This window comes from Dasypus novemcinctus, chromosome 30 (assembly GCF_030445035.2).
Source record: "Dasypus novemcinctus isolate mDasNov1 chromosome 30, mDasNov1.1.hap2, whole genome shotgun sequence".
Taxonomy (NCBI): domain Eukaryota; kingdom Metazoa; phylum Chordata; class Mammalia; order Cingulata; family Dasypodidae; genus Dasypus; species Dasypus novemcinctus.
The window spans coordinates 27,805,578-27,819,245 of NC_080702.1; the positions used below are offsets into that span (position 1 = coordinate 27,805,578).

The 13,668-nt window shown below is 49.3% G+C and overlaps 1 protein-coding gene across 1 annotated transcript in view; it reads right to left on the minus strand.

The window, feature by feature from the left end:
- Positions 1–611: 611 nt before the first annotated feature.
- LOC101446650 (lysosomal alpha-mannosidase-like) overlaps positions 612–13,668 on the minus strand; it is a 36,446-nt gene continuing 23,389 nt past the window's right edge. Inside the window, exons 17-24 of the mRNA XM_071212776.1 lie at positions 7,780–7,898; positions 7,588–7,689; positions 7,337–7,424; positions 7,083–7,163; positions 3,052–3,285; positions 1,329–1,484; positions 1,138–1,240; positions 612–859 (exon numbers count right to left, since the gene is read on the minus strand). Of these exons, the coding sequence (XP_071068877.1) occupies positions 624–859; positions 1,138–1,240; positions 1,329–1,484; positions 3,052–3,285; positions 7,083–7,163; positions 7,337–7,424; positions 7,588–7,689; positions 7,780–7,898 (1,119 nt within the window). The 3' untranslated portion in view covers positions 612–623. The remainder of the gene's footprint in view (positions 860–1,137; positions 1,241–1,328; positions 1,485–3,051; positions 3,286–7,082; positions 7,164–7,336; positions 7,425–7,587; positions 7,690–7,779; positions 7,899–13,668) is intronic.

Genomic DNA, 13,668 nt, shown 5'->3' on the forward strand with positions numbered 1-13,668 from the left:
TCTGTGAGCTGCCTTGTACACACAGGGCAAGTGCAGGGACGGTGAGTCCCTCAGGCTACCAGCAGACAGATTTGTGCAAGACACATACGCTCCCAGTATGTGCTCCAGAGTTATGCTGCTCCCTCCTGAACCCCCACCAGGGATCTGCCCTGGGCATATGAGGACTTCCACATGAGTGGCTAAGGGGTGGGAGTGGGATGAGTCTTGCCATCACAAGGGTCTACTGCTTTTAAGTAAACTTTCCTTGATTCAGTGCTCATCCTTCTACTCAGTCCTTTTCTTCTGCTGTTTTGAGAAAGATGTTTCTGCCCTTTCTTGCTGGTTGTTCAAAGTTTCTGTTGGGGATGGAGCCTTGCAGCATCTTGCTTTGCCATCTTGATTGGGGAATGCCCCCACTATTATCTGATGTGCTCCTCTGAGACGACGTGGGGTCAGCCCTGTGAGCCACTCTGGGCAGATTCTCAGGGCAGCTTGGGCAGGGCCTGGGCGGATGGAGGAGAGAGAAGCAGATAAGGGAACAGGGTAGGATGCTGGTGAGCAGGTGCAGGGTCTGCAGAGGTGCCGATGTCATTTCTGAGTTTTAAATTCCTGCCCAAAGAGGAACCACACGCTTAATCACTCCCCTACCTGGAAACGGTGGGTGGCATTTTAATGGTTTTGATTTGCAACAGGAGGAGGAGGAAGAGGAGCCAGTGTTTCTCCCTGTCCATGGCAGTGGGTGCTCCGGCCCTTAAAGAGGTTTTGTGGAAATCCCGGGCATTCTTCCATCGGACAGAGGCCAGGAAAGTGCGGATCTCCATGGGCTGCAGCGTGATGGATGCAGGATGCAGTGAGGGGGCCGTGGTGTGGACGGCAGAGCCTGGGGTTGCAAGGGGAGATGAGGAGTGAAGGCAGCACCCACCTTCCTCTGCCTCATCCCACGGGAATGCCTCCCTCAAGCCTGCACATCATCTCCTGCTCAAAGTCCCCCGGGGAGCCATTCCACCTCGGAACCTCAGCCCTGTTGCTGGGGCCTGGACAGGAAACCATCAAGCCTTCCCCACCCGGAACACCGCACTCAGACCATATGCCCCTGCCCTGGGTATCTCCATCGCCTCCCTCCTCCAAGCTTCTGCCGTCCCCGGGGCAGGCGCCCACCCGTGTTCGTGTTCCACTGGAGCCTGGACGCGGCCCTCCGGGGCTGGTTGGCAGCCAGCGTGGTCTCCCGCAGGTGGGTGATGGTGAAGGCGGAGAACAGGTCCTGGGGCGTGGGTGGGCCAGGTGAGAATGGGCAGAGCAGAGCCGGGTTTCCCTGCTCCCCCTCTCTGTCCCCTTCCACCTCTGCTCACCCGCAAGTCCAAGGTCACGGGGGAGCTCAGGTGGCGGCCCGAGTCCTCCCCAAGGGCGAACTGGTGCTCGAGGCGCAGCAGCAGGGTCCGCGAGTCCCAGCGGGCCAGCGTGAGCAGGTGCACGGAGGGCGGCAGCTCCCTGCGCAGCGCGGAGAACTGCAGGGACCGGAGGGGCGGGGCTGAGCCTGGGGCCGGTGGGCGTGCCACACGTGGGAGGGCGGGGCTTGACCCGGAGGGCGGGGCTGAGCCTGGGGCCGGCGGGCGTGCCACACGTGGGAGGGCGGGGCTTGACCCAGAGGGCGGGGCTGAGCCTGGGGCCGGTGGGCGTGCCACACGTGGGAGGGCGGGGCTTGACCCAGAGGGGGGGCTGAGCCTGGGGCCAGCGGGCGTGCCACACGTGGGAGGGCGGGGCTTGACCCAGAGGGCGGGGCTGAGCCTGGGGCCGGTGGGCGTGCCACACGTGGGAGGGTGGGGCTTGACCCAGAGGGCGGGGCTGAGCCTGGGCCTGGCGGGCGTTCCACAGGTGGGAGGGCGGGGCTTGACCAGGAGGGCGGGGCTGAGCCTGGGGCCAGTGGGCGTGCCACAAGTGGGAGGGCGGGGCTTGACCAGGAGGGCGGGGCTGAGCCTGGGGCCGGTGGGCGTGCCACACGTGGGAGGGCGGGGCTGAGCCTGGGGCCGGTGGGCGTGCCACACGTGGGAGGGCGGGGCTGAGCCTGGGGCCGGTGGGCGTGCCACACGTGGGGGGGCGGGGCTGAGCCTGGGCCTGGTGGGCATGCCACACGTGGGGGGGCGGGGCTGAGCCTGGGCCTGGTGGGCGTGCCACACGCGGGAGGGCGGGGCTGAGCCCCGGTGGGCAGGTCTCAGATAGGCTAGTACCTGACCGAGTGGGCGTGGCTAAGCAGTCGGCGGGACTAGGACGGGGGTGGGGCTTAAAGGCGGTGTCTTGAGGGGCAGGGCTGAGCTGAGGGCAGGAGGCTGGTCGGAGGGGCGGGGCTGCCTCAGGGAGGGGCGGGGCTGAGCCTGGGGTCTGGCGGGCCTGCCATACTTGGGAGGGCGGGGCTGAGTCCTGGTGGGCTGGGCTTAGATAGGTTAGTACCTGACTGAGTGGGCGTGACTAAGCAGTGGGCGGGACTAGGACAGTAGGGTGGGGCTTAAAGGCGGTGCCTTGAGGAGCAGGGTTGAGCCGAGGGCAGGAGGCGGGTCTGAGGGGCGTGCCACACGTGGGAGGGTGGGGCTTGACCGGGAGGGCGGGGCTGAGTCCCGGTGGGCAGGGCTCAGGTTAGTACCTGACCGAGTGGGCGCGGCTAAGCAGCGGGCGGGGCTAGGACAGTAGGGTGGGGCTTAAAGGCGGTGCCTTGAGGGGCGGGGCTGAGGGCAGGAGACCAGGCTGAGGGGCGGGGCCGACTTAGGGAAGGGGCGGGGCTCGCCCTAAGGTCGAGCCAAGGAAGGCTGCCCTGCGGGTCCCAAGCACTGGTCCACCTGCCCATGAAACGTGGAGGTGCGAGCCTGGGAGCCGGTCAGCCCGCCTCGGAGGACCGGACAGAGGAGCAGCAGGACGGATAAGGAAGGGCAAGGTCCCCGTCCACCTATTTCTCGCCCTGTCCTTACCTGGGCTGGAGGTGGGGCCCCTCCCCAGCCCCCCTCCCTGTCCTCAAGCCCCTTCCCCACCTCCAACCTCCCCGCCCCCACTCTGCACCGAATCCATCACCGTTTGGCCTCGGACGTCGCTGCGGGGGTGGCTGGAAGGGGCTTCGCGGTCCGCGGCCAGCACCACCTGCGGCGCCAGCACCTCCCGCTCCGCCTGCAGCCGGTGCCCGGCGGCCGCGGCCTCGGCCTTGTCCAGCAGCACGAGGTGGCGGCCGCGCACCCACAGCCCCGGCCCCTGCCCGTAGGCGCCCGCCTCCTCCAGCGTCTCATTTACACCTCGATCATCGTCTGTGATGCCCCTCCGGTGCACCTGGGAAGACCGGGCAGGGAAGGGGTGTGAGCCGGGGAAGGCCGTGACCATGAGGTCGTGTACGTGTGGGTGTCGTGGGTAGGGAGATTGGGGGAGGGACCTGGGGGAGACCTGGAGGTAAGGGATGGAAACAGCTGGTGGGAGAACAGGACCAAACAGGAGTCAGGTGAAGGAAAGGGGATGTGGACAGGGAGGACCCCGACTGGACAAAGGTCCTGGACAGGCCCTGGGCAAGGAAGAGACAGTGACCTAGAGAAAGGAACTGGCGTGGGCCTGCAGATGGTCTCAGAGGGCTTGGCCAAGGGTCTTAGGCCCCCTCCACCTCTCGTGGGCTGCGTCTGGGAGGCAAGTGGGACAGAAAGAGGGTCAAGGCTTGGCCAGGACTGCAATGAGATACCATCTTACTCCCATAAGATTGGCAGCTATGAAAAAAACAGAAGAATACAAATGCTGGAGAGGATGTGAAGAAAGGGGAACACTCATCCACTGCTGGTGGGAATGCAGAAGGATCCAACCATTCTGGAGGACATTTTGGCGGTTGCTCAAAAAACTAACCATAGATTTGCCATATGACCCAGCAATACCACTGCTGAGTATATATCCAGCAGAACTGAAAACAAGGACACAAACCGATATATGCACACCAATGTTCATAGCAGCATTGTTCACTATCGCCAAAAGTTGGAATCAACTCAAATGCCCATCAACAGATGAGTGGATCAATAAAATGTGGTATATACACACAATGGAATACTACTCAGCTGTAAGAACCAATACACTACAATCACACGTGATAACATGGATGAATCTTGAGAACCTTATGTTGAGTGAAGCAACCCAGGCATTGAAGGACAAATACTACATGACCTCAATGATATGAAATAAGCAAGCTGCCTCAGAGAGCTAGAGACTGGAAGATAGGCTTACAGGAAATCGGGGGGTGGAGGAAGGATATGAGCCGACATCCTCAGGGGTGGAATCTATGATGAGCTGGCAGTAAGTATGAGCACAAAGAAGAGATAGAATGGGGTCAAGGGGTTGCCTTTGGGTGGGGCTTTGCGGGTTTGAGGGGGGCTGGGGATGGGCGGATGGGTAATAGTGCCCAAGAAATTGGGGGGAGGGAGGGGCAACATACGAACATAGGAGAGTGTCAGGTGTTGGTTGAGAGTAAAATGCTGAGAAAACCATATCAAAATATAATTAAGAGGGTTACCTGTTTAGGATGCTCAGAGGGGATGGTCTGACACGGGACGGACTCTGGGGGAATGTCTGAATGCTCATTTTGCCAGGGTGGGTTGTACCATTGGATGGAGACCCAAGTAGTGAGAGTGGGGGTGGACCCACATCCTGGGGAGGACTAATGCCATCAAATAGAGGGAACTGTATCTTTTGAGAGAAAGGGTGGCTCCCAGGGCATTAGGTCAGTTGAGCAAGTCAGGCCCTGAACACTGTTGCAAGTATCTCTGGACATGGCTCCTCGGGAAATGGAGATTGGCTGTCGCTGTGGGCCCCAAGGGGAGGGGAAAATGGATGTTGAATGGATGGAACCAAGGTAAATGTGGTGGTAAGAGAGGAGTTTCGCGAGAGTACATGAGGATGAATATAAAACATGTAATATTACACCAAAAACATATAGGGGACGACAGACTAATAATGTAAACCATAATGTAAAACATAGGATAACTGAAAATTTAGAAAACTGTATATCCTAAAGTATGGACCACAATGTAAGCACAGATGTGTTTGTTTGAAAGCTATTGTCTCAGAGTCTGTACATCAGTTTAAGTAAATATGACATGAATAAGTTATAAGAATATCGCTGTGGAAGGGAAAATGTTTTAAGGTGGATGTGTGGGAGTAGTGTATATTGTATATATGAATTACTGTAATCTAGGGCTCTTGTGAAGAGAAGCTCAATAATTAGGAAAAAAGAAAAGAAAAAGATAGGATGTAGAATTTTTCCAAATCAATACGTATTTTAGATCTAACTTTTAAACTCATTGCTATATTCCATTTTACTAGTAAGGGAACCTGACATTATATTGGGCTTCCCTTATCAGGAAGTTTTGGATCACAGAGTGGTTCAACAATGGCAGCGGAGGAATACTGGTATGGGATGTTATTGACAGGTGATATATGGCTGACAGGGAGTTATACAGGGCATATGTCCAGGGTGCATGGTAATGTTTGGATATACTCATAGTGGAAACAATTAAAAACAACAGCTGGGGGGGGGTACTGGGTTCCTGGCCAGGGGTGCTCTGTTGTGGTCCCTCGGGGAGCAGCGGCCATTCCCCGGGTGCAACAGTAAGGACCAGGAAGGAATGAGGGTCCAACAATGAGCCCCTGATACTAATGACTATGCTTGTGAGCCTATACGCCTGAAATAAGAACAAGGCCTAGAGCAGCACTGTGCCTAGGAGTTTCCTCCTGACAGCCTTCATGTTACTAAAATATGGCCAGTCTCGAAGCCAAACTCAGCATGTAAATGCAATGCATTCCCCCCAGCATGGGACATGACACCCAGGGATGAGCCTCCCTAGCACCGAGGGATCACTACCAAGTACCAGCTGATGATGCAACTAGAAAATGACCTTGAATTAAAGGTTCAATGTGGACCAGCAGAATATCCCTGTCTACATATAATAACAGGAGTTTAAAATGCTGTTTGACCTAATGTAAGGGGGAAATGGAAAAGAGAAATGAGTTTATATGGCTATGAGTCTCTAAAAAAGAGTCTGGAGGATGTCAGAAGGATTACCCTTCTGCACACCTGAGCAGAGTCTCAGAGACAGATAAAGTAGATACAACCCCAAGTATTGGTTCTTTTGAGGGCTAAAGAGACCCACAGGTTCTATGGTCATGGCAGATAGGGTTCACTGCCATGTCAGTTGGCCCTTCTTTGGAGCTGGTGTTTCTGCGTGATGAAGGTGGACACAGATGGGATCTCTTTTCACAAGACTTTCATGCTACTTCACTGGAATTGTAGTTGGTGCTGGGGTTTAAGATATATCTAGGGGATTTGAATCTCTGGACTGACAATATGATAGCCAGGCCCTGAGCCTCAGCAGACTTCAGCTCCTACACTCTGATTTATTGGACTTACCCCACTCAGCTAACATGGAATTGAAGAATTTCAACCACCACACCATGGAGCCTAGAGTGCCTACAACTGAAAGCAGGAGGAGTGCATCCAGTATCCATGTGGAATCTAAGCCTCCTCTTGACATAGATGTGCAATGGACACAACCAATCCAAGGTCCACAGAGAAAATGTGGCATTGGGTGGGAAGAGTGGCCATGGTGGCTGCTGGGTGCGGGGAATGGGAGGAAGAGATGAGATGTGGAGGCGTTTTTGGGACTTGGAGTTGTCCTGGGTGGTGCTTCAGGGACAATTGCCGGACATTGTAGATCCTCCCAGGGCCCACTGGATGGAACGTGGGAGAGTATGGGCTATGATGTGTACCATTGACCATGAGGTGCAGCGATGCCCAGAGATGTACTTACCAAATGCAATGGATGTGTCATGATGATGGGAGAGAGTGTTGCTGTGGGGGGAGTGGTGGGGTGGGGGCGGTTGGGGTTGAATGGGACCTCATATTTTTTGAATGTCATATTTAAAAAAAAATTGAATAAAAAAAAAAAAGACCTGGCAAGGAGAGCAGAGTGGGAACGGGGCATGGGCCCAAAGGCAGTGCCTGAGTGGGAGGAGATCACCCATCACAGGCCACCTGGGGAAGGGGACCAGGTGACAGTCTGGCAGGAGGACCTGGGCGTGGACGGGCTCTGGCCACTCACCATGAGCTCCAGGGAGCCGTCCCGCAGGCTGCTGCCCCCCTGAGAGCGGTCGGTCAGCACCGTCAGCTGCACCTTCCCGTCCTGGGGTAGGGGCCACGGTCAGGGGCGGCCCCCTGTGCCCGCCCCAGCACACAGGCAGCACACAGGGGAGGAGGAGGTGTGGGCGTTCACTCAGCACGAGGGGCTCATCCCAGGGTGGGCAAGGGGAGGGTGAAATGCTCGGTGGAGGGCCAGGCGTGGGGTCTGCAGGGTACCGTGATATAGATGCGGGTGTTGACCGGGTAGTAGTTTCCCGCCACAATGTGAGTCTGGTTCAGCTTCCAGGTGGGCCGGTAATTGCGCCTGGGCCGATGGGAGGCAGATGTGTCAGGTCGGGGGGCTGGAGCCCTCTGGCCCACCTCCTTCTTTCAACACTTATGTGGTCAATCCATGCCCCTGCTGTTCTCTAGGCCCGTCTCCCATAGGCCACCCCCTGCCCCCAAGGTCCCCACCCATCCATCCCCACCTCCTCTCCAGGATCTCCCGGCCATTGCTGTCTGTGTAGAAACGTCCCTTTGTCTTCAGCCTCGTGTCAAACCGACTGATGATCTCCTTCCCCCAGCCAACACTGTAAGAGATGGGAGGGCAGGAAGGTAAGCCTCCCCTAAGCCCCACCCCGCCCCTTGCCACCTTGTCTTCCCAGCCTGTGTCCACTCACTCCATGGGTATAGGCCCCACCGTCCACTCCAACTCCAGGTGCCTCTGTCCTGGGTACAGGCGGACCACCTGGGAGCACCAGGGTGAGAAGTTCTGGTGCACCTCCTGGACCAAGGGTGTCTGTGGGCACAGGGGGTGGGGTGGGGCTGGAGTAGCCATCACCTGAACCCCACTAGGTTCTGTCTCAGATGTGGACCCCACAAAGACCCACCTTGTGATCAAGACCACTAACCAACACTCTTCCCTCTATGCCATCAAGGGGCCCCTCCCATCTCTTTCCAACCCAGGCTTTGCTCCCTTGCCCCACTTATCACAATTTCCAATTGCCTACAGGAATGAGTATGTTTATGTTTTATTAAGTCAAAATGATACACAATAAACTACACATATAGTGTACAACATGTACAATTCTGAATATTTACATATCAGACCCATAATTTACCTCCTAATCCTCGGTAATCCTGCCCCACCCTATAGCTGCCTGTCCCTCAGTGACTGCTGATCCTTTCTGTCATTATAGATTTTCAGTTTTCTGAAGTTTACATAAAGGGGATCATACAGAGGGTACTATTGCTAGGGTTTCACTTACATCATTATTTCGAAATTCATTCATTCTTAAAAAAAGAAAATGAAGATACACACAGTGAACCCAAAGGTGAACCATGGACTATAGGTAACAGTAAAGTTTCAATATCTGTACATCAGTTGCATCAAATGTAACATCCACATATAAAAAGATCATTGCTGGGGAAGGGGGAAAAGAGTTTTATCTTGAGTATATGGGCATCCCCTATATTCTGTATGTGACTCTACTGTGATCTAAAATGTTTTTGAAGACATAAAAAAATAAAAAAAAAAGGATGTAGACACTGAGGAAGAAATGGTAGATGTTGCCTTGCCACTGTACATACAGGGCAACACCTACTACAGTGATGAAAGGCAAAACATCAAAATAATTTTATGATACTTTTTATTTTTTTAATACCCCAATTTATTACTTTTATTTTTTCTAAATTATTATGTATTCTATTTCCACTCTTTAAACCTATTGTTACTATTTCATTTTCCTATTAGTCGAATTTGGCAATATATTAGACTTCATTTTTGAAGTTTTGTATCACTTAGGGGTTCAACTATGGCAAAGGAAGAGCACTGATGTGGGTTGTCATTGATGGGGAATGCACGGATGGGAAGGAGTTCTCCAGGTCATGCATATAGAGTATATAGATATGTTTGTATGTTCATTGGGTACTGACATAGTGGGTAGTTTCACACACGTACTGAGGGAGTGCTGAGTTCCCATTCCAGGGAACTGCTGCACTCCCCAATGGAGTAGCAAAAATCCCCTAAGTGCAAGGACAAAGACCAGTGAGGAAGGAAGGTCCAATGATGAAATGATGAGCCCTTGATACTGATGACTATGCTTATGAGCCTGTGTGCTTGAAATTTCAACTAGGCATAGTGTAGCAATTACTTCCTGAGAGACTCCATGTTGCTCAAAGTGGGCACTCTGTAAGCCAAACTCAGCATGTAAATGCATTACCTTCCCCCCAGCAAGGGACATGACTGCCAGGGATGAGCCTCTCTGGCACTGAGGGATTACTACCAAGCACCAGCTTGTGATGCAACTAGAAAAAGACCTTGAATAAAAGAGGGAAATGGTAAAGACAAATGAGTTTATATGGCCAAGAGACTTCAGAGTGACTCGGGAGGTCTCAGAGGGATCACACTTATGCTTGTCTCAGCAGGATCTCAGAGACAGCCAACATCGATACAACCTGTTAGTGGTGCTACTGAGGGCAACAGAGACACCCAGGTCATACAGTCATGATAGATGGCTCTGGAGTTCAGTGCCTTGCCAGTGGACCCTACTTTGGAATTTGTGCTCCTGCATGTAATAGAGTTGGACTCCTCTGTCACTTTTACTGAACCTGTGGTTGATATTGGGGTTAGTGTATGCTCAGGAGACTTGAATCTCTGGACTGTCCATGTGCCAGCTGGGCCCTGAGTCTCAGCAGAGTGGCAACACTTACTCTTTCGTTCGTTGGACTTACCCAGGTCACCTAACAGAGAGGTGAGGATGGTCAACCACCACACCAGGGAACCAAGAGTGCCTACAACTGCAAGCAGGAGAATCACATCCATCAGTCATGTGGGATCTAAGCCCCCTCTCAATTTAGAGGTGGAGTGAACATTGCCATCCCAGGGTCCTCAGGATGGAGGAATAAAATATGGATTAGAGTGGACTTACTGGTGTTCTACCAAAGAATTATTGTGACTGTAGCAATGGAAGAAACTGTATCATTGATATGGAGGCAGTGGCCATGGACGTTACTGAAGGCAGGGAGAGGGAAGAAGAGATGTGATATGGGGGCATTTTTGGGACTTGGAGTTGTCCTGAATGATATTGCAGGGACAGATACAGGATATTATATATCCTGCCATAACCCACTGGACTCAGAGGGAGTGTAAACAACAATGTAAACTATAATCAGTGCTGTGTAGCAGTGCTCCAAAATGTATTCAAATGCAATGAATGTGCCACACTGATGAAAGAGCTTATTGCTGTGGTACGAGTGGGGATGGGGGGTGTGGGGGTTTATGGGAACCATTTGTCTTTTAATGTAACATTTCATGTGATCTATGTGTCTCTTAAAAAAAAGATAATTAAAAAAAAACCCACCCTGAGTAATATTCCACTTTATGGACATAGAAAAATATGTTTGGCTATTCAATATTTGATAGGTACTTGGGATTTCAGTTTTTTGCTATTAAAACTAAAAGGACATTTTCAGGACTTGGAGTTGTCCTGGGTGGTACTGCAGAGACAGATGCTGGACATTGTATGTTCTGCCATGGCCCAATGGGTGGACTGGGGGAGAGTGTAAGCTACAATGTAAACCAGTATCCATGTGGTGCAGCAGTGCTCCAAGATGTATTCACCAAATGCAATGAATGTGCCATGATGATCAAAGATGTTGTTAATGTGGGAGGAGTGGGGTGAGGGGGGGTTGGGGGTATATGGGGACCTCATATTTTTTGAATATAACATTTAAAAAAAAAGAACCCCCCCAATGAAAACACCTATGAAAATTTACACACAAGTGTTTGTAAGGATATATGATATCATTTCTCTAAAATTCCATTTTATTCCACCTTGTAGTGGAATGGCTGTGTGTTGTGGTACATAGTTCTTAAGGAACTGCCTATTGTTTTGCAAAGTGGTTGTTCCATTAAACATTCTCACCAGCAGTGTAAAGGATTACATTTTCTCCCCATCTTTACCAACATTTATATAGTCAGCCTTTATAATTTTCGTGTTCCAAATATGTGTGAAAGGTATCTCATTATGGCTTGAGTATACATCTACTTAATAAATAATGATGTTGAGCATCATTTCATTGCTATTGATTCCATTCACCAGTGGGAAATATTCTATAGCAAAATGTTAATTACATTGTTCCCATATTATTAATTATTGAGAATTCTTTACATATTCTGGATATGAATACTTCATCAGATATGTGAATTATAAATATCTTCTCCCAATTTACAGCTCTTCTTTCAATATTTCTAAGCAGTCTCTTTAAAAAAGGAGAAGTTCTTAATTTCAATGAAGTGGAATTTCTCAGCTTTTTATGGATCCTGCATACTTCCTTCATATCTGCAAAATCCTTACCTAACCCAGGGTCAAAATAATTTTCACCCACATTTTCTTTGAGAAGTTTTAGACTTATAGGGTAAAACCTGTGATCCACTAGCTCTGTGACATATTTTGAGTTAATATTTTAGATGGCACAAGACATAGACCCAAGTCCTTAAATTTTGTACATGTATTAGCATTATTTGTTGAAAAGACAGAATCTTCTACTGAATCACCCATTTTTCTCAAAAATCACGGGTTCACCTATGTGTTGGTCTATTTTTTTTTAATGCTTTATCCCGTTTCATTGATCTATTTGTCTATCTTTATGCCCCAAATCACATCATCTTGATTATTTTCTGTTTATAATGTCTTGAAATTAGGTAGCATTAAGTCCTCCAAATTTTGTTGTTGTTCAGAATTGTTTGGCTGGTCTAGGTCCTTTGCATTTCTATATGAATTTTAGATTCCATAATACACTGCTATTTTTATTTTATGTCAAAATATACAAAACTTGCACACTCTACCCACCAAGCAAGAGCTTCTTCCCCTTCCCCCAGAACTTGGTAACATATAATCTCCTTTCTGTCTCTACAAATGTGCTATTTCTAGCTATTTCATATAAGTGGAATCATACAGTATTTGTCCTTATGTGCCTTGTATATTTTACCCAGCATAATAATTTCAAAGTTCATCCATGCCTTAGCACGTATCAGTACTCCAATGCTCTTTACAGATGAATAATATTCCATGGTTTGTATGAACCACATTTTCTATATCCATTCATATGTTTATGAGCACTTGGGTTGTTTCCACCTTTGGGCTATTGTGAATAATGCTGTGATGAATACTGGTATACAAGTATCTGTCCAAGTCCCTGTTTTCAATTCCTTTGGGCATACACCTGGGAGTGGAATTGCTGTGTGATATACAGTAAGTCTGTATTTAAGTTTTTGAGGAGCCATCATACTACTTTCCACAGTGGCTGTACCATTTTGTTTCCAGTAGCAACGTAGGAGGGTCCTAATTTCTCCACATCCTCTCCAACACTTCTTTTCTGTCTTTTGTGGGTATGAAGTGGAATCTCATTGTGGGCTTTTTTTTTTTTAATTTAAGGAAAAAATATATTGAAGATCTGAAAAACAATTCCTAAAACATTGACTTTTCCAGAAAACCATAGGTCCTCAATGCATTACATCTTATTAGACACAAATACAGAAACCAAGAAATGAGTTACATTTCTTCAACAATCTGTGCAAAGATAAAATGCCTGAGGAAAAACTTGGATGACTTGCAATGGATGGGTTCTTTAGGAACCATAAAAAAGGAGCATAAACGGATGCATGAGTTCAGTTAAAGACACCAAATTGAACATTTGGCACTAACAATCAGAGCATTTTGTTATATAGTATTAACACACAAGCGTGTAGTGTCAAAAGTGGAGAACCAGGAGCATTTAAAAGCTGCTTCGTCAACCAGGCAATAAAAAACTCAACAGTGTGACTTTCCTCTGTCCATCAGTGAATACACTGGTAGAAATTTAGAAAAGAAAGAGAAAAAGAGAGGGAGGAAGGGAGGGAGGGGAAGAGGGGAAGAAGGAAGGAAGGTAGGGGCATAATCCCTTTTATTTTCTCTGTTGATAATCAAACAGAAAACAACTCTGTTGTACACTAACAGTTTCAAAGTGCATCATTTGTATAAGTCAAGGTCTAAGAACAAAAATGAATTTACAGATACCCAAATATAAATAAGTGTCACCAGTCCACCACAGCTTTTCAAGGATTCTCAAGAGGACCCGCTTCATAATTGCTGGTGCCAAACAATTCTTTACTGGGTACTTTAGGAAACTCTGAAGATAGTTTAAGAATAAAGAAATATACAGGCCCAAATGTCTCCAATTTGTACAAATAATCTGAGTAAGTGTGGCACTCCATATCCGGGGTATGAGATATATGGTTTGCAACCATTTTCCCCCATTCTGTAAACTGTCTTTTCACTTTTCTGTTAATGTCCTCTGATGCAGAAAAGGATTTAAATTTGATGACATTCAAATTCTTTATGGTTTCTTTTGCTGCTTGTGGTTCTGATGTCATATCTAAGAATTCATGCCAAATTCAAGATTGTGGAAGTTTTCCCCTATGTTACCTTTTAAGAACTCTATGGTTTTATTCTTACATTTAGGTCTTTGATCCATTTTGAGTTCATGTTTTTATATGATGAGAAGTAGTGGTCCATCTGTGGAAATCC